Here is a 26,126-nt window from a genome sequence, read left to right on the forward strand (position 1 = left end):
ATGTAATAAAGTTCACAAGTCTAAAATACATGTAATATCTATATAATCTCAGTCTGGCATCCAGCTATACTGTAATTCAGCACATGTTGAAACAAGAGTAAACAAAAGTCAATTTGCACAGAAGCATCACAGCTGGGTTCAGCTCAATGAAGCACAAAACACATCTGCTCTTCCTGCTACTGACCTTGAACATAACACATCTTCATTTATAGTTTAATTCATGCATTAATGTATGGGGGTTTTATTATTTATGCTTAAGTTGTGGCTTACATGATTCGTAATGTATTGAAGTTCTTATTACTTGTTTAATCATTTTAAAGTATTATCTAGGATTATTTGGTACGAATGTACTGATTAATAAAAATCATCTTGATTTAATTCGAAATTTGTTTAGTTTTCAGTGTATTTTAACTGTATGTAGCATGTTTGTTGAATGGAAACTTTATCTAGGAAGCGGACATTTTTATCCAATTGCATGGCAACTCCTTGGACTAAATATCTGCTATCATGTGTTTTCTTTCTCAGATAGAAGAGGAAGTCAAAGACAGGACAAAAAAATTGCGAAGGAAGTAGGCAGAAGTTTCTTAAAATGAGGAAGTCTACATATAGTTGCATTTACTTACTGAAGTTTGTGTCAGTATAAGAGCAACACGAAGGAGAAAAGCCTTTCAGTGCATCAGTATTCGCTCTGTTTCAGCAAACTCTTAGCACTAGTGTTCCTGAATTAGCAGCTTCTTCAGCTATCCACTGAGTTTTTGGTCATACCACATCCTGTTCTGCTCGACAGCAGTTTAAACATGATATAGCCATTGTCCAAAGTGAGGAAACCCAACGCTTTCTAAGGTAAGAATGTGAATCTCTTTCTCTGCATGTAGCATTTGTTTCATGTGAATGTAAGATTGTGTCCTCAGGTATGATGTTAAACTGCATGAATTCATAAGGCCGAGTGAATTTAGTGTGAACGAAATACTCTCTATTACAATTTTAATTGTCTTCTCTTCAGATATTTCTTATTACTTCTCTCTTATTCTTGTTTCTTATTCAGATCGTCAGTCTTTAGATGTTGATATGGGATCGTGAAAATTAAAGTGAATCTGTTTCAGTTATCTGTGTAATATCTCACTTTGTTGTGGCATCACCTGATCTGTCATTATTTAGTTACTTTGAAGTATAACAGCGAAAAAAATATCAGATGTTTCTGTCTCACAATTCGTTTAAAGAAGGCAATTGTGTGTATTTGATAATTGATTGAATTGCAATAATTCAACAACAGTTTATTTATGATTACATAATTAATACAAGTCCTAAATATTTACATGAAGGTTTTTCAGATGTAATGCATGTGTGCAAACATTTATAGTGAGGTCCAAATGTCTGAATTGTGGTATGCACAATAGAGATTTTGTATAAATTATATAAATATAATTTAGCTTAAATAAATTGAAAGCTACAGGATTTTGAAAGTTTATGACAAACTTAACTAAATGCTAATAAATTATTGTGTTATGATATAATTTCTAATGAAAGAACTGCATGTTTTAGAAACTTTTCCAACTATATATATATATATATATATATATATATATATATATATATATATATATACAAACACACATTCTAGTTTGTTGATTATTATTATTACTTTCTAACACAAAGCAAAACTTTCTTAAGATCTTTATAGTAACCTATTTATATTTCTAGGGCATAGTATTATTATCCCATAATTTTGACTGAACAAACACCCTAATAAAATGCATTTTATGATGTCATCTAAATGAGGTAGATCTAACATGTAGTCTAATTCCCACATGACATAATTTAAAGCTTGCCCACCTGACCAGTGGCACACGTCTCTGTGTAATTACAGCCATTGGGCTGCTTCGCTGCAATTCACATAATGCTACAACCACATTTTCCATCACATCACATTTTTTTGTTTCGCTGTTCGGTTACACTAAGACTGACACTGGCTTCTTCTTTATGGAATCTTTTGCGGTTGAATTTGATGAATTTGCTTAGATTCAGAATCGTCTTGCTTCTCTTTCATGCGTGAAAACGAGGCCCTAAGGTTTTGTATTAGTGTTTGTGTTTGAGGTTGCTGTTTAATGCGTAAAAAGGCCGGTGGATGGGTTTCTGATACTCTAGTCACATTAGTAATAATGGGAAAATGTATGTCTATTTCTATAGAAATAAAAGAAGCAGAATGAAAATAAAGAAAGGAAACTGTAATGCTGCGAGAGAGTATTGTACTTCCCTCAGACATGGCTTTCGCTGACCGCTACTGGGAAACAAACATTTAGGACAGTCTTATCAAGATATATTAGTTTAAACTGGGCTTAAACTGCAGAAATAAATGATTAGTCATGAGTTAGCATGGAGTCCGTGTCTTGAGCGGTTTCATCTTTAAGTGCCTTAAACATCTGGGAGTGGTCTTAAGTTGTAGTAGAGGCTGAATGTTATTGCAAAAGACTTGACCGCTTCCTCTTTCTGCGTGAGCTAGATTCTCAGCGGCGCACGTCTTTTGTCTTTTAACTTCTTACACAAGTTTCAAATATAGACAGACATGCACATACATGTGTTTGTGTAATTTACATTGTGAGAAAATATTTGCTCAACAAGGTCAGGAAGACAGAATGTTTCTGATGATGTAAAAGCTTAAATTCGTTCACTATATTTAGTGTTCCTGTGGCTCGGGGGCAGAGCATTGCGTTAGCAGGGCAAGAGGTCGTGGGTTCAACACACACACTGCTAAAAACATCGAATTAAAATGTATAGCCTGGATGCACTGCAAGTAAGCAGCTGCTAAATGCATAAATCTAAAAAACATGTTTTTTAATAGATTTGGAGCTGGTAGTGATGGTATAACAGCCAGAAAGTGGCAGAGTGAGCGGCAAATATTAGATAATCTTGATCTGTTTAACTTTATCCAGCAATCTCACTCTTTCATTTGTGTTATTTCATGGTTTACTATTTTAGAAAACATGGAAAACTTTAATAACAAAGAATGGCTAGTTACACCATGAAAAAAAAAAATATTTTCATTAACTAATATTAACAAAGATTAATAAAAAAATACTGTAACAAATGTGTTGTTCTTTGTTAGTGACAACAAATGACATTTTATTGTAAAGTGTTACCAGAGATTTTACTTTTTAAGTGTCTTTTTGAACAATGTGACATGCTGAAAATAAATATTCATATCACATAGATTTATGTTACTTGTGCACAACTTGTGCAAGCTAATCTTCTGCATATGCAAATGACATGCTACATGCATAATACTGAGGCAACAACATCGACAGTGAGTTTTCCAAAAAATCAGTTTTTTTTTTTTTTTTTTTTTTTTTTTTTTTTTTTATGACTAGTCGCACAAAGTTGTGGAATGTTCCAGAAACGTCTAGAACATTACAGAAAGTTCCGGAATGTTAGATCAACAAACCGGATGTTCTAGAACGTTCCCATTCTTGCAAATGTCTTTAAAAACATGCAGAATTAGTTAAAAAACCAATGTTTCATAACCAAGGAGAGAAGTTCTAGAATTTTACCTGACCTAATTTACCAAAATATTGATGCGTCCTGAAAATCAATAGTATAATTAGCATCAACGAATTACAGGAGAATTGGAGTGAAACTAATTTTCATTACTTTGATTAAATCAAACGTTTAAGATAATGTTAAAGATAACAAGACGTAATAAAACATTATCAAGGGTGAAAGAACAGAACAAACAAGAAAACACACAAAAAGTGATTGCTACAATATATCATTTCTTTGAAAATGTATTCAATTTACAGTATAATGTAATCATGGCTAATTACTGTGGTTGGGCACAACATTCATTCATAATGCACCACAGTCTATTACGATAACTGGTTTATTTCCTATTTGGGTTTATCTATGTATTTTTGTTTTTGTTTTTTTAAGATGAACTGTTAGATGCCTGTGTTTCCTGGCATACCCATGCAAAGATATGATTTTAAAATCAGTATCAGTATCTCTTGTTATGATCTGTGTTTAACCTCAGAATGGTCTCAAAGTAAGAAGAGATGCTTTGTGGTGACCGTGCTTTAAAATTACAATTATTATTATCCCAGTTCAAGTGATGAAGGATTCTGACAGTAATCAGTAATTACTTTACTAAAGTAAAGGTAAGCTCTGCCTGCTTTCCATGTTTGAAGATGATTAACAGTTGATTTAGAAAAGTAACCTATAGTTGAGGGTTTGCTCGGAGCCTCTCACTGATTTTGATCTTCACATTGTCTTTTTCAGGATATTAGCGGTCCTTGAGCTTTGGCAGACGGGTGAGCAGAGATGGTGGACAAGGTGCAGGTGTTGCCGTACTTCTTCGGCAACATCACGCGAGAGGATGCGGAGGAGTACCTGCGTCAGGGAGGAGCGGGGGACGGCCTGTACCTGCTCCGCCAGAGCCGCAGCTTCCTCGGCGGATACGCTCTGTCCGTGGCCTACGGTCGCCAGTTCTACCACTACACCATCGAGAGGGAGATGAACGACACCTACGCCATCGCCGGTGGCAGATCTCACAGAACCCCCATAGATGTGATCGACTATCACTCGCAGGAGTCCGACGGGCTCGTCTGTCTGCTGAAGAGGCCCTTCAACCGGCCCCGCGGCACCGAGCCCAAAGTCGGGCCCTTCGAGGACCTGAGAGAGCAGCTCATCAGGCAGTACGTCAAACAAACCTGGAATTTGCAGGTTGGTGTCCTTTTTAAATCTTTTGGTAACACTTTATTCTTTAGACATTCCTCTACTGTATCTATACTGTAAGTCACTTTGCAATACTTTGAAAGACTCTCTGCTTAATATCTGCTAACACTTTATTCTGATGGTCCTTCGACACACATTCTAGTGAGTATAAGTAACTTTGCACATCGACTTATTCTGTTAACCCTAACCTAACAGGTTAATAACACTCTAATGAGAGCTAGCTGACATGTAGTTGCAAAGTTAACTAGTTAGCAGATTGTCACACTATCAAAATGAAGAACAACCCTTTTATTTAGCTCAGAGGTTGCTCTTTCATAGAGCAGAATACTATAATATTTGCAGCACACTTTTATGGTGATTCATAACTTTCTGCCACATTTTTATGATTTTGTACAATCCGTTTTATTTTTACATGCTCACACTATACAAACTGTTTCCGCTCAGTTGACAGTTAGATCTAGGTGGATCTTCTCACTCACTTTATTTCTAAACACTTTTTTTTTTTTTATAAATTTGCCAGCATGTAAAATAGTCATGTCTTGTCTTGAGTTTGGTATTTGAGTCATTAGTTCTTCTGAGAATGAGACAGTTGTTGTAATAGAGTATTGAGCTCATGCATGTACTATATATTTACCGTTTCTTTGTCTCATTGTGCATGAAACAACTTTATTTGACTGCAGTTTCAAATCCTCCTTACATTTCCAGCTAGTTCCTTCCAGTCACTATCTTCATTTTGGTACACTTTTTTTCAAAGCTGTAAATAAAACATATATTATTGGCATATGTTTCACAAGAAAATGCTATTTCTCTCTTTCTACTTCAGAATTTCATGTTTAGTTCAATATGTTCTTTGCAAGTCATTTACAGTTGAATATACCATTCCAGTCAGAAGTATGTGAGATTACAAGAATAAAAGAAGTTGTGAACAGTCAACGTTTCACTCGTTGCAACAGTCTTCACACATTTTGTTTTCGTAGAATCAGCTTTTGAACATTCACATCAATTGTGAATGCATTTATTTAATGCCCCTATGCTGCATTAAAAAAAGCCAGCTCAAATGCTCATTTTTTGGTGTAATTCTGGAGCAATTCATTAGATGTGTTTGTGGTGTGGCAGGGCTCGGCTCTGGAGCAGGCTATCATCAGCCAGAGGCCTCAGCTGGAGAAACTCATTGCCACAACAGCTCATGAGAAGATGCCGTGGTTCCATGGCAAGATCGAGCGCGAGGACTCGGAGCAGCGGCTGCTCAGGAGCTCACACGTCAATGGCAAATTCCTGTGAGTCTCATTCACTTGTTGGCTTATTATGCAAGTTAAAGGAGAGAGAGAGAGATTAACTATTTTATTTTTTGCTTTTAAGTATCACCCAAACTATATTCTTGATTTACTATTTTGTTCCCTCGATTTATAAATTGTGTGCACGATTTACTAATTAATTCCCTCAATGTACTAAAACATGCACATGATTACTATTTCGGTCCCTCGATTTATAAATTGTGCACGCGATTACTAATTTGTTCCGTTTATTTACTAAAACACGCAGATGATTACTATTTAGTTCCCTCAATATATAAATTGTGCACGCGATTACTAATTCATTCCGTTTATTTACTAAAACATGCACACGATTACTATTTAGTTCCCTCAATATATACATTGTGCACGCGATTACTTATTCGTTCCGTTTATTTACTAAAACATGCACACGATTACTATTTTGTTCCCTCGATTTATAAATTGTGCATGCGATTACTAATTCATTCTGTTTATTTACTAAAACATGCACACGATTACTATTTAGTTCCCTCAATATATACATTGTGCACGCGATTACTAATTCATTCCGTTTATTTACTAAAACATGCACACGATTACTATTTAGTTCCCTCAATATATACATTGTGCACGCGATTACTTATTTGTTCCGTTTATTTACTAAAACATTCATGATTACTATTTTGTTCCCTTCATTTATAAATTGTGCACGCGATTACTAATTCATACCGTTTATTTACTAAAACATGCATGATTACCATTTTCTTCCCTTGATTTATAAATTGTGCAAGCGATTACTAATTTGTTCCATTTATTTACTAAAACATGCACACAATTACTATTTAGTTCCCTCAATATATATATTGTGCACGCGATTACTAATTCATTCCGTTTATTTACTAAAACATGCACACGATTACTATTTAGTTCCCTCAATATATACATTGTTCACACGATTACTAATTCATTCCATTTATTTACTAAAACATGCACACGATTACTATTTAGTTCCCTCAATATATACATTGTGCACGCGATTACTTATTTGTTCCGTTAATTTACTAAAACATTCATGATTACTATTTTGTTCCCTTGATTTATAAATTGTGCACGCGATTACTAATTAATTCCGTTTATTTACTAAAACACGCACGATTACTATTTAGTTCCCTCAATATATACATTGTGCACGCGATTACTAATTCACTCTGTTTATTTACTAAAACACGCAGATGATTACTATTTAGTTCCCTCAATATATACATTGTGCACGCGATTACTTATTCGTTCCGTTTATTTACTAAAACCTTCATGAGTACTATTTTGTTCCCTTGATTTATAAATTGTGCACGCGATTACTAATTCATACCGTTTATTTACTAAAACATGCATGATTACCATTTTCTTCCCTCGATTTATAAATTGTGCAAGCGATTACTAATTTGTTCCATTTATTTACTAAAACATTTATGATTACTATTTTGTTCCCTTGATTTATAAATTGTGCACGCGATTACTAATTAATACCGTTTATTTACTAAAACATTCATGATTACTATTTTGTTCCCTTGATTTATAAATTGTGCACGCGATTAGTAATTCGTTCTGTTTATTTACTAAAACATGCACGATTAATGTTTCATTCCATCGATGTATAAATTGTGCACGCGATTACTTATTCGTTCTGTTTATTTACTAAAACATGCATACGATTACTATTTAGTTCCCTCAATATATACATTGTGCACGCAATTACTTATTCGTTCTGTTTATTTACTAAAACATTCATGATTACTATTTTGTTCCCTTGATTTATAAATTGTGCACGCGATTACTAATTCGTTCTGTTTATTTACTAAAACATGCACATGATTAATGTTTCATTCCATCGATGTATAAATTGTGCACTCGATTACTAATTCGTTCTGTTTATTTAATAAAACATTCATGATTACTATTTCGTTCCCTCGATTTATAAATTGTGCATGCGATTACTAATTCATACCGTTTATTTACTAAAACATGCATGATTACCATTTTCTTCCCTCGATTTATAAATTGTGCACGCGATTACTAATTTGTTCCGTTTATTTACTAAAACATGCACATGATTAATATTTAGTTCCCTTAATTTATAAATTGAGCATACAATTTACTTATTTCTTCTCTTGATGTACTAAAGTTCACTTGATTACTATTTTGTTTCCTTTGATTTATAAATTGGGCTCACAATTTACTAATTCGTTCATTCGATTTACCAAAATGTGCATGTTAACTATTTCATTCCCTCAATTTATAAACTGTGCATATGATTTAATAATATGTTCCCTCAATGTACTAAAATGTGCATACAATTACTATTTTGTTCCCTCAATTTATAAATAGTGCGTATGATTAAATAATTAATTCCCTCGATGTAAAACGTGCACAGGATTACAATTTCGTATTATAAATTGTGCACAATAGAGGGAAAATGTTTATAAATAGAGGGAAATAAATAGTAATTGTGTTCATGCTTTAGTACATTGAGGGAACTAATTAGTAAATTGTGTGCACAAATTATAAATGTTTTCTTGCGTGTCATGTGTGGGGCTCTGAATAGTTTTCAACATTGATAAAAAACAGAAATGTTTCTTGAGCAGCAAATCAGCATATTATGATTTCTGAAGATCATGTGACACTGAAGACTGGAGTAATGATGCAGAAAATACTTCTTTGATCACAGGAATAAATTACAATTTTCAATATATTCACACAGAAAACTGGTATTTGAAATTGTAATAATATTTGACAATGTTACAGTGTTTACTGTATTTTTGAACAAATGCATTTGAGCAGAAGAAACTTCTTTCACAAATAATTGGTAGTGTATAATACAGTTCATGAAAAATAAGTAATTGTTTATATTGTATCAGTATTTCATTTACTTTGCTAATGAGAACAAAGCAATGTTTTTAGTTTTGATTGAAACACAAAAAAACGTAAGTCATGAAGTGTTTTTTTTATTTAGTCCTGTCAAATGATTAATCGCGATTCATTAAAATAATATATGTGTGTGTGTGTTGTTTATATTTATTATTTATAAATAATAAATATACACACATATGCTCCATATATTTTGAAAATATTTACCTGTAGGCTATTCATATAATTTATATCATATATAAATATATTTAATATATACACTAACATATTTTTCTTAAATATATACATGCATATGTGTTTATTTATATGTACATAATAAATATACACTGCACACACACATATATTAAGTAAACAGAAACGTTTATTTTGGATGCGATTAAACACCATTTATCGCGATTAATCGTTTGACAGCACTATTTCCATTATGACACAATTATGCATGTACTCAAATGATTTCTTAATAGTGCCTTGAATAAGATTTTACATAACAATTTTAGTTCATCGCTAATATTAAAATTCGAATCCCAAAAAGGGATTAGGAAGTACTGCTTAAAAACTCCACAAGGAAGAGATGGCATGATGAGGTATGCGACAGGGCCGTGGACTGTAGCACCATTGCTCTGAAGTGAAAGAGCGAAGCAGCGTGTGGTTTCCGCTGTGACAGTGTTTGAGAGGACTTCCTGAAGTGACCGAAGACGCAGTGTGGAGGCGTAAAACAAGAGCAGGGCTGGGTGGGGGTGGTGTGTGCTGGCTTCACATAGAGCACTTGCCACCATCTTAAAACACTTGTACTGTATGTGAGAGTCTACAGAAAAGTGGAAAAAGAAGAAAGTTTGTTTACAAGACAAATGTGGCTTTATTATCATGAGAGTCGTGTCATTAGCTTCTGGTTTCCTAGCTGCTTGCATTTCGGTTAAACGTTGGTTGAACATGTGCACCCACACTGAATCTCAATACAGAATCTCATCCGTCTTTCTCCTCCGGCTCCATCTAGTGTTGATTTGGTTGTGTAGAGTAAACTGTAACCAGGGGTCAGTTTGCAAGAGCCTCTGTAAATGGCTGTGGTTTATTCTCTGTCCTCTATCATTCTCTTTCCTCCTGACAGAATTAGACAAAGAGAAAGCAACGGCAAAAACGTGTCCTATGCACTGTGTCTCCTGCATAATAACCAAGTCATGCACTATCGTATCGACAAGGACAGGGCGGGCAAACTCTCCATTCCTGATGGGAAGAAGTTCGACACACTTTGGCAGGTAAATAAATTCTGTCAAACCTGGTTAAGACTTCAGAGCAGATGATGAGCAGCCTTCAAAGTCTAAAGTATAGATACATAAAAATATGCATTAAATTGATCAAATGTTACAGTAAAAACATGCATAATGTTACAAAACATTGTATTTAACTTAAGTTCTTTTGAACTTTTTATTCATGAAAGAATCCTAACTAGCAGTAAGAAAAAACTAAGCAGCAAAAACTGTTTTTACATTGTTAATAGTAACTGAGCACATATTATAATGATTTCTGAAGATCATGTGACACTGAAGACTGGAGGAATGATGCTGAAAATACAGCTGCGCATCACAGGAATAAATGAATTTTTAACATAAAAAACATTTATTTTAAAATGCAATAATATTTCTAAATTTCACAGTAAAAAATGACAGTATAGTAAAATATTAATTAAAAATCATTATGTTTCCAAATTTCTGAGAACTACTATATATATATATATATATATATATATATATATATATATATATATATATATATATATATATATATAATAAAGACCGCCGATAATTAGCAAAATATGATTTATTATTTTGCACGCTTGTCAGTTTATGTTGTATATGTTACGACACACATCGATCATTGTTTTGAATATGGTGACCAACAGGACAAACGCCATGTTATATTTTGATTTCCTGGTTGAATGGCTGCGCGTGATGCATGGCATCAAAGGTTTAGCAAGGTAAATGCTACAGCTAAGGCCATAAACTAGCCCTCAGACACATCTCTCACACAAGCTCTGCATGGTTCGAATGAGGTGGGTTTGCTTTGAAAGTGTATGTTGATGTAGAAATAGTTTGATATCTGTAGTGCGTCACAACTCTACAGTCTATCTTTTCAAAGGTGTGCTCATTTGGAGTTTGTAAAGATGTCGTGCTGTAAATGATAGAAACACAGCATCCTTTATAAAGCTATACAGTATGTTCATAACTGATGTATATTCGGTTCAGATGAAGAAACTGTACGTTAAAAGTACATTAATGGTAGTTTATCGACCGTTGATGAAAAACAAAGTATTCTGTGAAACAGGCCTCAGCTTGAGAAACGTGACCACAATACTCTGTGATACTGTGAGGATGTCCAGAACCTGACTTTGATGTGCAATGTGTTGTGTATTATAGCTGGTAGAACATTATTCGTACAAGCCTGATGGTCTGCTCCGAGTGCTAACCGAGACCTGCCCGAAACCATCACATAATTCAGAGGTAAGCACAGTCCCATCTCCGACCAGACGCAGCAGAGAGAATGTGATCTGATCTATGAGCTTGCTTTAAAGAAGAGACTCTAAAGCGCACTGACATAAACCACTCACATTGAGGACTGTTTAAAACATCCACAGATCCTTCTTAATTCTTTCACAAATTTAAGGAAATTAAACTGTTCGTTAAACTTAGTGTAAGTGTGATAAAGTAACGAAGTGGTTCTCAACCGGTGGGTGTGACCCAAAAACATTGTCACAAACAACAGGGAAAGACGATGCTAAATGCAATGAGAAAAAGGAACTAACCGTAGCATTTACAGGCATGGTGATGGGACAAATACAAAATGAAAAAGTATGCTTTCATTCTTCATGTACATACTATGTACTTCTTATTACTAGTAATTGTAATAACTATGTAATAACTAGGTAGTAACCCTGAACCTACCCCTAAACCTAACCCTACCCATGCAGTTACCTTGTGTTACCAAAACTTTCTTAGATAAATACACTGTAAGTACACCATAAGTACATGTTAGTACACGTACTGTAAAATAAAGTGCAAGCATGTAACTTTCCTCCAAGAAACTTTGCTTTTGGTTTAAAAGAAAGCAAAAGTTCCCTCGAGAAAATTGTTCGCTTGCAAAAAGTAAAGATTTCCCCGAGAAACTTTGCATTTGCTGACAATGAACAGAAACTTCCCGTTTGTTCATGAAAGTTTTGTGTTACGAAACCCTGCATTCCCTCACAAAGAACACTTTTGCTTTTGCAAGCAACTGCAAGCGTACTGAAACATCATTTTTCCCCCATCGCCGTGTCCTGTTTAGGGTCTCTGTATCATCTGACATGTTACAGAAAAATAAATGAAAGCTTATTATATTTCCTCGTTCTCATTAACCTTTAAAAAATGATACAGATTACGAATGATTAAGTTAAAGACGTCATGAAACCAAAATGGTACATTTTCTGCTTACTGAGAAAGTTACACACTTTTTAATATCCCACGCTAGTGAATTTATGCATTGCATTATGATTTTATGCACATTTAGCCGATTCTGCGTTGGGTCACGGTAAAAGCCTGCTGAGAACCACTGAACTAATCCATGTAACACGAGGGCCACTGCAAATGCTATCATGTCGATGTTGCTGTATGTAATTGGTGAATTTGTGAAGCTAATTACTGAAGACAGTATTAATCACGGATGTATAGCATTTAACATTAGCATCAAATAGTGTAGGATAAAAATAACCTAATTCTCTTTAAAATTGTGGTTTCTAGCAAGGTGCCACAGGTGGGATTCTCTCCAGAATCAAATCATACTCCTTCCCCAAACCTGGCCAAAAAAAGGTGCACTAATACCCCCCTCTCCTCCTCCCTACCCCCCAGTGGCAGTGGTAGGACTCCCGCCTTGCTTGCGTGTGGTTGTTGCTTCTAGCTTCGCCCGAGGGACGTCTGACCCTCTCTCTGACCTCTTCCTCATGCACTGCCCTGTACATCACATCCAATCAGCAGCTAGAACTCCTCACATTCATATAGACTCACAGATATAATCAATGATTGTTCATTATTACCATCCATTTGACACATTTTCACCTTGATTGACTATCCACCTTATTTGTGGGCGGAGCTATTTTTACATTGACTGTGCAAGGCTTCCGATGTCATTCGCTTCTAGTTATCTAAGCTCTACTAAAACTTGTGTTTGTTATCGTATTATTTTAATTGATTATCTAAATCATGAACAGTGGTTTGTAAGCAAATCGTTTTACATTTTATTGCACTTTTCTATTCTTCTAGTTGTTGACCAATAGCGGCCAGTGAATCGGAAATCTCACACATTCACAGAAAATAGCTTACTTCGGCCTTGCAAAATAAGGTGGATAAAGGATGTAATTCAGGGCACGTTTTCTTGAATATATTTTATTTCTGTAGTTAAAAGTTTTGAACTTTGAAGCATATTTGAACTGGTCTTCAGGCTTCGGGAACTAAACCAGATTACCAGCTAGTACAGCTCAGACTGGTTTAAGAGGTTTATTTCACCAAGGATTTGAAAACCTAAACCTTTTTTCTTCAACAAGAAGGCTCTTACACCCATCAGAGAGAGAGAAAATGACAATTAATTAACAAAGAATAAGACTAGATTTGTCAGCATTTTAAAAACGTTAGTGTTTGTAAATACATTAGTGTTTATATATTTTGATTTTTTTTTTTTTTTCGCTAATCGTGGATTCTTAATGCATTGCCTCACTTTTCGCTTACGATTTGCAGTTTTTCGTTTGGTGTTTTGACCATAGACTGTATAAAAACAGGTTTTGACCACTGATCTATAACCTCTCGTGGGGGCGGGGTTAACAGTGATCTACTCTGATTGGATAATGAGCTTTTGATGGACAGGTGCTCTCTGACCGGGAAGTACAGACGTCACTCTCGCGGTGATTTGTATTACTAAATATGAAAACAATATTTGTCATTCGAGAGACACGGATGTTCAGTTTTTAATAAAGTTTCGTTCATTTTTATTAAACTATACATTTGATTAGATATTAGATAAAATGTATTTGAATGCATCATGCCACTTCTGGCACGAACACTGGTCCAGGAGGAAGCTTAACTTCTGCAGTCTTCTGGATTCAGTCTGTTGAACACACTGTGTGAGAAGTGCTATATTATAAATGACTCACAAACTGCTGCTTATGTCGAATGTTTCTAATCAGTCATCAACTCAATCCGCTTGCATCTCAGGGTTTGACCAACAGCAGTGAATGGCTTTTATTTCTGTTGATATTGTCTAGAAGCTTTTTCATCTTCTAACAGGTGCCATTATCCCAATCATACATCCATATTTTCATTTTCCTTCTCTATCCCTCCTTTTTAATGATATAAATGACATACTTATCAATCCTATCTGCAAGAGATCTCTTCTTTTACTTATTTATACACTGTGTGTTGGCTTTTGACCTTTTGGAAGAAGGTTCTCCTCTTCTTCATGGACACTGATCGTATCACATATAATGCAGTATCTATGAATTGCCATTCATTTACAATTGAAACATCTCAGTTTAAATTAATGTATGCATTCGATTTTGATTTAAGGTGCCATGAAGAACACAGGAAAGTTTGGTCCCATTGATGCATGCAGGCATTTCAGATAGCATGCCTGTGTCCTATCAGCTTTCTCTATGCTAATCTGTTACATGTAATCTGTTTGATGCTAATAATTGTGTTCTGTGTTTATAGAGTACTGAAAATCCCTATAACATTAGATCAAACATCAGAGGTGAACTTCCTAATCCTAATTTGTTAAACACAGGTTAGTACTCTTAGTTTTGCTTCAACACACTACCACTTGTTAGTTTTTCTCTTTTCTAAACGCCGCACCATTGTTTTGACAGACGCTCTGCCAATGGACACGCGGGAGTTTGAAAGTCCATACGCTGATCCTGAAGAGCTGCGGTCCACGACAGTGAAGCGGAGCGACCTGACTCTGGAGGACGGAGAGCTGGGCTCAGGAAACTTCGGCACTGTGATGAGAGGAGTCTACCAGATGAAGAAGTAAGACAACTCCGTTTACAGAGAAACATCTCAGTTAGTTTCAATTACATTAAGTGCACAGAGCCCTTTACAGTAACTCTGGCCATTACTGTCTGCTTGGGATACACAAAATGACAAAAGACACCTGTTATACAATAGCAACAGTGGCGTAAGGTATAAGTCACGTATATAAAACTCATTCTTCTCTCTTTTACCTTCACATATCAGATCAGAAAAGTGTTCATTTTCAATAAAAATGCATGAAGCATTCAAAAAGTGAAAATAAAGTGCTTCACGAGTATTTAAAGTGTTTATTTGGTAGGGCTTTATTTTCCCATTAAGGTGGCATCAATTTAATAATGTTAATAACAACGATAATTTACACTCAATACGTTATTGTTGCATACTGCTTTATAATGTAGTACAATATTGAAGTGCAAATATCTGTCACTGTTTGCACTAAGAATAAACGGCATCTAACTATTTAAACTTATTGCAAATAAAATACTATTTTTACAGTGTGAACAGAATCTGTCATTATTTGCACTTTGTGTAACGAGAATCCATTTCTGTTTCTGTTTCTGTAAATATATGCACTAACTGAAAACAGACAATTTATAATTTAAAGAATATAAAACCTGTAAATGCCCCAAAATACTCAGAATTCAGTATCAGTCGATCAAACCTTTATGCAAGAGCATGTCTTTCTTTCTCATTTTCAAAATAATTACATACTGATATTTGATACTAAAAGGCTGAATTTGTTTAAAAAAACAAAAACAAATCAATATTGTGTGTACAGTATTTTATCTTTCTCGACACAAAGCATGATGGGAAATGTGGTTTGGTTGTTTAGTGGTTTGGTCTTCTTCCTCAAGTATTGCAGAAGTATTGAGTTTCTCTCTGGTAATGTTAAATATGATTTCCGGCATGAACTCGTTGTTTCGCTGACACAGTGTTCAGCATTCACGATGGATCTGCTTTTGTGTTTGATGCAGGACACAGAAGATCGTTGCTGTTAAGATCCTGAAGAATGATGATAATAATGCGGCGGTGAAGGACGAGATGCTGCGGGAAGCGAGCGTCATGCAGCAGCTGGATAACCCGTACATCGTCCGTATGATCGGCATCTGTGAAGCGGAGAACCTCATGCTGGTCATGGAGCTGGCGGAGCTGGGGCCGCTGCACAAGTTCCTCCAGAAGAACAGGTACGCCACGCTAGACATACTTCAGAAGATACCAGAGCTCTGCCGAACTGTGAATACAGGGACGTCTGAAGCGCATTGATAAGCACTTTAATCACAAGATTATATTAACAACGAGTAACTACTAACTTAACAACGAACAAGCCAAAAATATCAAAACCACACCATTAAAATAGATCATAGATCAAACATACTGTCTGCTATATTCCATGTTTCACTTGTGCTTGCAGACACATCTCTATGAAGAACATCACCGAGCTGGTTCATCAGGTCTCTATGGGAATGAAGTATCTGGAAGAGCATAACTTCGTCCACAGAGATCTGGCCGCCAGGAACGTGCTTCTGGTGACTCAGCACTATGCCAAGATCAGTGACTTTGGACTCTCTAAAGCCCTGACAGAAGAGCAGAACTATTACAAGGTACAGTAACCGGTGTACAGTAACCAGGGCTTCTCCACGGCTGATGCACACAGAGCCCTCCAGAAGCACTGACTGTTTCATCATATTTTACCATGCAAGTTGTTATAGATCTACAGTACATAGCTTCACTGCAGAAGCTTCACGTTAGGAAAGTGGAGTCAGGGTCTAAGCTCAGTGCATGCTCCTTGTTCCCTGCTCCTGTAGACCAAAGGTCCTGGCAAGTGGCCGGTGAAGTGGTACGCTCCCGAGTGCATGAACTACTTCAAGTTCTCATCTAAGAGTGACGTGTGGAGCTTTGGGGTCCTGATGTGGGAGGCGTATTCATACGGACAGAAACCGTACAAGGTGTGATTCTGCAGAGCATGTTAATGATGCTTCCAAACAGTTCTGAGTGGTTCTGTTTATTTGGGATAGGAGATTTATTGATTTGTGAACATATCGCTAAGTGAATATGTTTGAAAATCAAGCAACATTGTCAAATGGTGTTACTATCACGATGTTTATAATGGCTAAATAAAAATACAGTTCTTCTACAGTGGAGTCTACTTGGATACAGAGGCTGGTTGGTGTGAAAATAAGACCACCCAAGTCTTCTTACAGAAATCTGAACCTTACAAAAACTTCCTTTTTTTATTTAATTTGATTAGATTTTTTTTGTGGTGATGCTTTTACAACAAGGTTGAATTCATACATATTAGCTAATGCTTTAGAAATCATGAATTAACAATGATAATTTAAGGCTACATTAATCGCAGTTAATGTTCTTTTGTTCTTTTTTTTTACAATACATTAACTGAAGTTAGTTTATACTATGTGAATATATATGCACAAATTCAACATATGCTCACTATAGCTAAGTTCCCACTGTGTTTTGTTAATTTTATTATAAATGCATTATAAATGCATTGTTATAATAACTCAAAAGTTATTAAATACTACATTCATTAGAGTACGTGGGCTTATTACAATACCCTTAATATTTCGTTATATACCATATACTGAATATCATCTAAACCTCAAGCTGCACACTCATGCATGAGCGGTGTTTGAAACTCTTTCTATAAGTGAGTGTTTATTTCAGCGCTGCTGCTGATGTTGGTTTATGGTCTGTAGGGTATGAAAGGAAATGAAGTCATCCAAATGATCGAGAGGGGAGAGCGAATGTCTGCTCCAGCCGACTGCCCGCCTGAGATGTACGACCTCATGATGAAATGCTGGACATACAAGTAAGTGATCCGATGAATGGGCTGCATTATCTGCATCTGTTTATTAATAATTCTGGGTTTCTGACGATTATATTATTATTTTAATAGCTGTAAAAACAATTCATAGTAACGTAAGATTAATATTAACAGATGAATTCAGTTGGGTCCACTGAAGAATAATACCGTGTTGTGTTGTGTTTCTGCAGGCAGGAAGAGAGACCTGGATTTTCTGTAGTCGAACCCAGACTGAGGCATTACTATTATGATATTTCTCAGTGATGAGCACATGCACATTTCTACAGTATTTCAGTTTGATTCATTTAGAGCAGTCACTTGTCTCAAGGTCTGTGTACTTACAGTACGCTCTATTTTTGTTAGAAACTATGTGAATTGGATTGATAAGCATTAATATTGCTTATTGAATGGTTGATTTTTCTTCTAATAGTGTGTTTGAAGCCAAGTCAGTATTTGTTATTAATACACCAGATATAATCACAGCAGTACGGTTCAGCTGAAGGACGACCAGTCAACATTATTCTCATTCTTGTCTCTCTCTTTCAGTTTGATACATTTACTGGGTTGTGTCTTTTCTTTTTTTCATTTTCAACATTGAGTGTGTGGTTTAAAAGTTGAGTGTTCATAAACAGTTTTAACATTTTGTTTTATGTGTGGACAGTGTTTATGGCAAAAGATCAGAAACAATGTAAGCATATATTTAGCATGTTATCTAAGGGAGTCTAAGACTTTCAGGATTTCAGGATTTGTGTTCTCCATCTTTCTGCTCTCCAGTGTGAATTCATTGCATTCATTGTGATTAGTCTGCTTTATTCAGCTTTATTCAGCTTGATCACTGAACAGCGTGGCATGACAGAATCTTCCTCAGTTTGATGATATTGATAAATATGATAATGAGCAAACAGAATGTGTATGGCTGCCATACGATTGTAAAAAAAAAAAAAAAAAAAATAGTTTTTTATTTAAAAACAAAATATATAAAGAAATAAAAATCTCATTACTGTCTCATTTGATTACAACACAATGGGCACATCCTATTTTGTTAATCGGGGCATTTTCAGACTTCTGTAGTTCTTTGCTTCGTAATGAAATGGAAATTAAAATGTTTTAACTCTCTACACACAGAAAACTGAGAAATGCTGGACACGCAGATAACAAACATGAATGAAATACTGTTTTATCTGCATTGTGTTCCTGCTGTGGAACCTTATTTTTAATACAGTAAATATTCACAAGTTTTTTTTTTATATATATATACCTAAAGATATGTATATATATATACATGATAGCTGTGGATCAGAAAAGGCAGATGGGAGTCTGGTGTGTTCAGTAAAGCCACACGTTTGTCATCTGTGTGTTCAGCGTTCCTCAGTTTTAGAAACCTACCTTTATTTGTGATGACAGACTTGATTGCACTTTCTTCTATTGTTGCACAAGAGTTTCTCTTCAGCTGCTCAATGCCGGAGGGGTTGCATTGTTTTCCAACAACATTACAATATCTTTATAAACTACTTTAAACTCATATTTAGCTTGCCTACAAAAAAAATCTAAAGACATTTAAATGCCTTCAATTCAGAAATTCTGGGAACTATGTTTTAAACTAGAGTGGCTTTCAAAAAAAAAAGGCTTAAAAAAAGGCTTAATTCTATATTCAAAATGCTACAATGAATCTTTTTCAAAATGTACGTGAGATCTCTAATCTGTTGAAATTGGAGATATCATTGATATCCATATCCAAAACATGAATACCCGACAGAGCCTTAAAACAGTGTGACTAGACTTAGGTTACAGAAGATATATTATTGCCAGAAATTGGTTCGAGACAGTACCACACCGAGTCTTTAACAGATACCAGATGACTTAACAAACTTAAGAGGAAAGGCTTTAGAAAGGTTATTGAAGGAGGCTAACCCTGAGCTCATAATATTTAGGAGTTTTGGGGAAGTTCGGAGATCAGATTTCTCTTTTTGATTTAGGTTCAACTGCACAATTTGGATTTCATTAAAGTACTAAACCTAATGTCTATCTTTCATGGACTGAAGATGAAGAGGACTTACCTGAATGATGTCCCAAATGAAACAGTCATTAAGTAGATTCTCAACAAGCATGTGCATGACGTAGAAGTTGGAAAGGGTCAAAAGTTGTGCAGTTGGATGACAACGTTGCGTGCATCCCAAAATAAAATTGATTTCTGCAAATGAGACTAGAGAAGAAATATCCACACTGTCAAACTCTGGAACGTCTCTCTTTGATTAAAACCTTTCCTGGCAGCGTTTACTGACCCACAGACCCTGAGTCTCCTGTGGGCTTCACTGGGAGTTGATCAGCACAGAAGCATGAGAATAAAAGTTTACATAAATGTGTGCATTTTTAATAACTGTATAAGAAACAAAATACTCATATATTTATAGTGTTTCTCCCTCTAACATAAGTTTACAGGCTCTTGTTCTTTAATTACAATAATTGCTAAATGCAACCATATATTGCAAAACCCTAAATCAATAACTCAAGAAATTCAATCAGAAACTCACCAACCGCACACCAATAATCGCCAAACACCAACAGAGAGTTCCATGAAGAACATCCAGCTCTGCTCTTCGATGATTTAGAACCTTCAGAAGAGAGTCCAGTGGAATTCTGATATGCATGTAGCTTTTTAGATGTTATTGTTGTAATAAAAACATTTATGTTCAAGCTAAATTTGTGTTGATGCTTATTAAATATACAATTACACAGCATGTTGCAAACCTTTTGAATTTCTAATAACATTTATGAAATTATATAAATTAATAAAAGACAAATAGAGGTTAAACATTTTAAAATTAAAAGTGGATCTGAAAGCTTAAGACGGTTTCGTCGAGCGCACACATAGACACACACCATCTACTTTCAGAAGGCCAAATAAAGTGTTTTTTTTCTTTCTCCTATATACACACACATCTCCCTGACTGCATCAACACTAACTGTGTTACTGAAACCACGCCTTCTTTCTTTGTGTGAACATTTGGGTGGCATTACACAAATATTTCCACATAGTGAAGGATTTTTACCTATGATGTGTTTCCGGGGAATCGAAACCATAGACAGTAAAAGATCGAAACCCCGACCTTGCACTTGATAAAGCAATGCTCTACCAATTGAGCTATAGGAACACTAAATTGCATCATACATCAATAGGATAATAAGTAAATATGGTTTTGTTTTCTGTTTGTTTTTATCATTTTATTTGAAATTTTCTTAGTGAACATCTATTATGAGAAATTCATTAAAACAGCACTCAAACAACAATCCTTGGATCTAAATATCAAAAAAGACATTTTGAATATTCTGAAAGCACAATGCACTTAACTGCTCTAAAGTGACTTTATTGTATAAAGTTGTGGAGATGTTGTATAAATGCTGCCTTAAAAGAAACTGTTACAGGTGAGTTTGAGGAACCGGTGCCTGAGGATGAAGTGTGATGACGTCAGCAACTCCTGCCCATCAGCCAATCACAGCTCTTCATCACAAACACACACAAACAAACCTTAATCAAGAGACAAAAGAAAATGTTAGCAACCTTCTGACATTTGGGAACTGAAATGCACATCGCACTTGTGATGATGGACCGGTTTTCTTGCTACTAGATGGCGCTGTTCATTCACATTACAACTCGATAGTGGCTCCTGTAGTAAAGAAATACTGCTCAAACAAACCTGGATTGAAGATTAAATCTGTGTTGATTCTTACCATTTAAACACTGCAGCCATCCATAATCATGATAATTAGAGATGGATGTTTACATAGTTACAATAGTACAATAATAGATTCTTTGTGCTTTCCATTAGCTTCTGTTCATTCATTCATTCATTCATTCATTCATTCATTGCATTGACAATCCACTAATTATACAATTATTGATTATAATATTTACAAAATCTTTAATATTTACAGTTATCAACTGTCAACTAACGGAATACACATTTACATATTCAATTTTATACACTGTAAGAAAAAAAGAGTTAATAAATTCTCAAACTACAAACAGAAATGAACTGAAGGCAAGGCGGAGAGTTTTAATAATGTTGATTACTTCTACACCTTTTACGCAGTGATTTCATACTACACAACCAGATGCTTATGATTACTATTTCACTGTTTAAAAATAAAAATATAACTATTTTATACAGATTTCACATAGCATAGATAATATTTTTCAACTGAACATATCTAAAACATAATGTTATAAACAGATTATTATACATTACAATATACAGTTTTTTTAAACCTAGGTTTTTTTTTTTTTTTTTTTTTTTTTACTTTTAGACCGTAAGACGTTAAAGGGATACTCTGAAAATGTTGTCATTAAGCACTTATCCCTATGTAATTCCAAGCTGTAAAAGCTTTGTTCGTCTTCTGAACACAATTTAATATATTTGGTATGAAAACATGGAGGCTTGTGACTGTCCCATAGACTACCAAGTAAGTTACACCGTCAGGGTCTAAAAAAGTATAAAAAAGACGTCATCAGAATACTCCATCTGCCATCAATGCTTCAATCGTAACGTTCTGAAGCGACAACAATACTTTTGGTGCAGAAAGAAAACAAAGGATGCATGTAGCTTTTTCTACGTGTATTTAGCTTTGATTTGAAAGAAAACAGCACATCCTTGTGGCACAAAGGAATTGTTGAATAAAGTCGTATTTTTGTTTTCATTGCACAAAAAGTATTCTCGTCACTTCATAACATTACGTTTGAAGCACTGCTGTCACATAAACTATTTTAACAACATCCTTACTACCTTTCTGGGCCTTGAATGTTTCAGTTGTGTTGCTGTCGATGGAGGGTCAGAGAGCTCTCGGATTTTATAAAAAATATCTTCATCTGTGTTCTGAAGATGAAGTCTTCCGTGTTTGGACCGACTTGAGAGTGAATCATTAATGGCAGATTGATTTTTTTTATTTTTTTTTTATGGGTGAACTATGCCTTCAACATCAGTCATGATTAATTGCTGGACTCCATGAGTTTGCAGCACTGAAATGTCTCCCTCATACAATTCTTATGTGCTCTTGAGGTTCATTATATTTGGATGCAGGCCCAACAGAAACATATATTCAGTAATGACACATACACAATCACACACACCAGGGACCTGGGACCTACAGAACAGAACCACAGAGAGCAACACACACGCCAGCCTTTCCCTCAGGTGCCCTCACACACACACACACACACACGTTTGTTTTTGTGTAAAGTGTGTTCATCCCATAGGTGTAATGGTTTTTATACTTTACAAACTGTATATTCTATGGCCCTACACCAACCCTACACCTAACCCTAACCCTCACAGGAAACTTTGTGCAGTTTTACTTTCTCAAAAAAACTCATTCTGTATGATTTATAAGCGTTTTGAAAAATGTGGACATGGGTTATGTCCTTATAAGTCACCCTCTCCTTGTAATACCGGTGTCATACCCATGTCATTATACAGAGTTGTGTCCTGATATGACACAAAAACGAGAACACACACACACACACACACACACATAGCAGTAGTTCTGTAAGTGACGGATCTGAGAGGAAAGGTGCAAATGTGCATGGACTGGTTGCAGTTTTGAAGCGTGTCTACAGATGCAGCATCATAATGTTAGTTTTCTGAGAAGTCACGGACACAGAAATGGTTAAGATAGTATGAATACAGTAGAAGCAGTTGTTTTGAAAACCATATGAACTAATAGACTGCATTCAATATTTATTCTTTGAGTAAATAACAGAGCCATTTAAAACCAATCTGCAAAGGCAAAATGTGTTCAAAACGCTGTAGAATATTACCAGTTTCAGCACCTTAAATATTCCTTAAATTAAATCTACAGTCTTGGGAAAAATATAAAATGTGGGCACGTTATGTCACCTGCTCAAAAACAGAGAGACTGGGCCTCTTTTATACCCCTTGTGAAAAAAGTGCACTTAATTGTACTGAATGTGCACTTTTAATGCACAATGCCACTTAAGTGTACTTTCAGAGTACTGTACACTTTCATGACTGTTTTGTAACACTTTTAGTACACTTAAAAAAAAAAAACAGTTTGTAATAATGTCACATAAAAAGTACTTTTGAAATCATTGTTTTATTATGTGTCATGCTTTCAAGAAGTAAACTTACTGTGTTGACTCACAAACTGACAGACTAACACATGTAAAGTGCTTGATGACCATTTTAACTGTAGTGTATTCAGTACTTCATCAAAGGTTATCATTACAAAGCGGTTAATAACATATTTAAATACACGAGTTAAAAAGTTTCAATAGAAATGACATTAACATGTATTTTACTTTACCATAAATGCTTGTTGGTATATTCGGCAGCACACACGTCAAAGACAATATAAGAATGTTATTCTATTATGAAATGCACTAAAGTCCTATTTACGTACAGTAAGTGGGTCAAAATCACTCTAAAGTTCAGTTAACTGCATTTAACATACATTTTAATTATATTACTGTGCATTTGAATTAAATTGGAGTTAACATGCATTTAAGTGCCCAAACTCAATAAATTCAGTTTGCACTAAGCTTCTTTTTAATGAGCTATTAAAGAACATTTTTATTTGTTTCTATTTTTTTTTTTTTTTTTTTGTGAAACAGGAAATATATTTAGAAAATACAGGGGGAAAGTAAGTTCACTGTGTTATATTTGACATGGTGGTTTGTTGCTATTGTGACTACACTAATTATTGCACCTGCATATTTCAGCACACAACTTCTTTCCATTACCAGAACAACAAAAGATCTTGAATGTGCATTGCATATCAGATCGTTTATGCAGTTTTCAAGGTTGATAAAATCTGCAACACTAACACATCCAGACAGTTTAATTTTCCATTTTGCAGCGACGCCATTTAATAATTACACTCCACGTCATTTCGCATTTTCACGGTTTACTGGAGCTTGATAAACTTGCCGTGGTAAATGGGGTTCCAGCTGCTATATTCGGGCCTGGCAAATGAACCGGTGCACAACACACGGCGTGCATGCTAACACACCCACCCCAGCTGCTGGAGAGAGCTGAACGACAAATACAAGCGCTCTTCTTCTCATCTGCTGCTGCTGGAGCTCAAGCCAAACGGAAGCATCGACCCCACGCCTCAAAGCACAAGGAGAACCACCTTTGCGCAACCCCCACAGCCTCCACCCCTTCCTCCTCGCGCTTTCTGTGGTGGAATCGTCCTCGGCCCTGCAACTGGGACATCTGCCGGAAGCAGGTCACCCACAGTGGGATGTGCGTTGCCTGACACAGGCCCCTGCAGCTCTGGGACTGAAGCCACAGCTCAGGCCTGCAGCAGGGTTCCTGGTCAAGAAGAGCGCGTGCAGGCGTCTGATAGCAGCCATCGGACGTGTGCTGCAGACACACACCGCAGAGACGGTAAACCAGAGCCTATTTCTGTTGCGTCTCGGCTTGTGGCAGACGTGAGGACACTCCACCTGTGTCGCTTCAGTGTGAAAGCCTTTCGACTTCAGCCTCTTTCCACGTCAGGTGCTTCAACAGTCACTCTCAAATCCTCAAAAGATGGTTTATAGGAAATCAATGAGCCAAACAACTGAACTTTCTGTTAGCAAGTTTACGTCCTTCATAGGCCCAGATGGACTGATGCTTGAAGTTCAAATCTATCTTACTCTCTTTTAGCTAAACTGCATGGGACTCATTGGTAAACAAGGTGATTTGTGTATTAAGTGCATTGTATACAACTGTTACTCTTGCTAGTCTAAACAGGTTTAATTAACCACTTCTTGAAATCCAGGCTATTCGGATTAAATATCTCTACACATTTAAACGAGGACAGATGCAGTGAGGTTTCTATTAAGCTGACACGCTGTGAGCCAGGATGACAACCAGGCTGTTGACAGCAGCAGGCGGGGAGCTGGAAGGTGTGTGGTTCGATGTTTAATTTATTATGCAGTGGATGCCAATTCAGCTGCCTGTTCAAACCACTGGATATCCGCTGGAAGTCTATTCAATCTTCCCTAAGCCCTATGTGGTCGCCCTGCGGTCAAAACACAAAGGCCACCGCTCAGTCTAGGACAGCATATGCTTCATTTGTTGTGGGCAAAAAAATGTTGTGGGCTTCTCTGTAGAACAGACGAACACACCTAGGCTACTCCCATGAGCAGCTGAAATACAAACAGTAGTCAATAAAAGTTCATCAGATTCAAAGTCAAATGTTTTCTGATCACCAATAACTCGGATTTTTATAGTCGGGCCAGGCACATGGGTAGAGGCTGGAGACAGAGAGAGAGGCAGGATTTTAGATTTAAAGCCTAAGTCGTATGCAGAAACACTCCTGTTTTCAGTTTAGAGC

The 26,126-nt window shown here is 35.8% G+C and overlaps 1 protein-coding gene and 1 long non-coding RNA gene across 3 annotated transcripts; one reads left to right on the forward strand and one right to left on the reverse strand.

The window, feature by feature from the left end:
- The first annotated feature begins 609 nt into the window (after positions 1–609).
- LOC128021436 (tyrosine-protein kinase SYK) lies at positions 610–18,786 on the forward strand. Of its 2 annotated transcripts, XM_052608592.1 has the most exons (13): positions 611–843; positions 4,270–4,713; positions 5,842–6,002; positions 10,030–10,177; positions 11,336–11,419; positions 12,692–12,760; positions 14,651–14,723; positions 14,806–14,965; positions 15,943–16,152; positions 16,380–16,569; positions 16,774–16,914; positions 17,683–17,795; positions 17,981–18,786. In XM_052608592.1, exons 2-13 carry the CDS (start codon positions 4,312–4,314, stop codon positions 18,051–18,053), a joined length of 1,824 nt encoding a protein of 607 aa, XP_052464552.1. In that variant the 5' UTR covers positions 611–843; positions 4,270–4,311; the 3' UTR covers positions 18,054–18,786. The 2 variants fall into 2 exon arrangements, with proteins under 2 accessions (XP_052464553.1, XP_052464552.1); XM_052608593.1 differs by lacking the exon at positions 12,692–12,760 and having other exon boundaries at positions 610–843.
- LOC128021440 (uncharacterized) lies at positions 6,805–8,652 on the reverse strand. The gene is made up of 2 exons (XR_008185545.1): positions 7,623–8,652; positions 6,805–7,306 (listed from the first exon to the last, which is right to left on the reverse strand). It is a non-coding gene; the product is annotated as an uncharacterized LOC128021440 (long non-coding RNA).
- Positions 18,787–26,126: the final 7,340 nt, after the last annotated feature.

The sequence above is a fragment of the Carassius gibelio genome, chromosome A10, assembly GCF_023724105.1.
Source record: "Carassius gibelio isolate Cgi1373 ecotype wild population from Czech Republic chromosome A10, carGib1.2-hapl.c, whole genome shotgun sequence".
NCBI classification, from domain to species: domain Eukaryota; kingdom Metazoa; phylum Chordata; class Actinopteri; order Cypriniformes; family Cyprinidae; genus Carassius; species Carassius gibelio.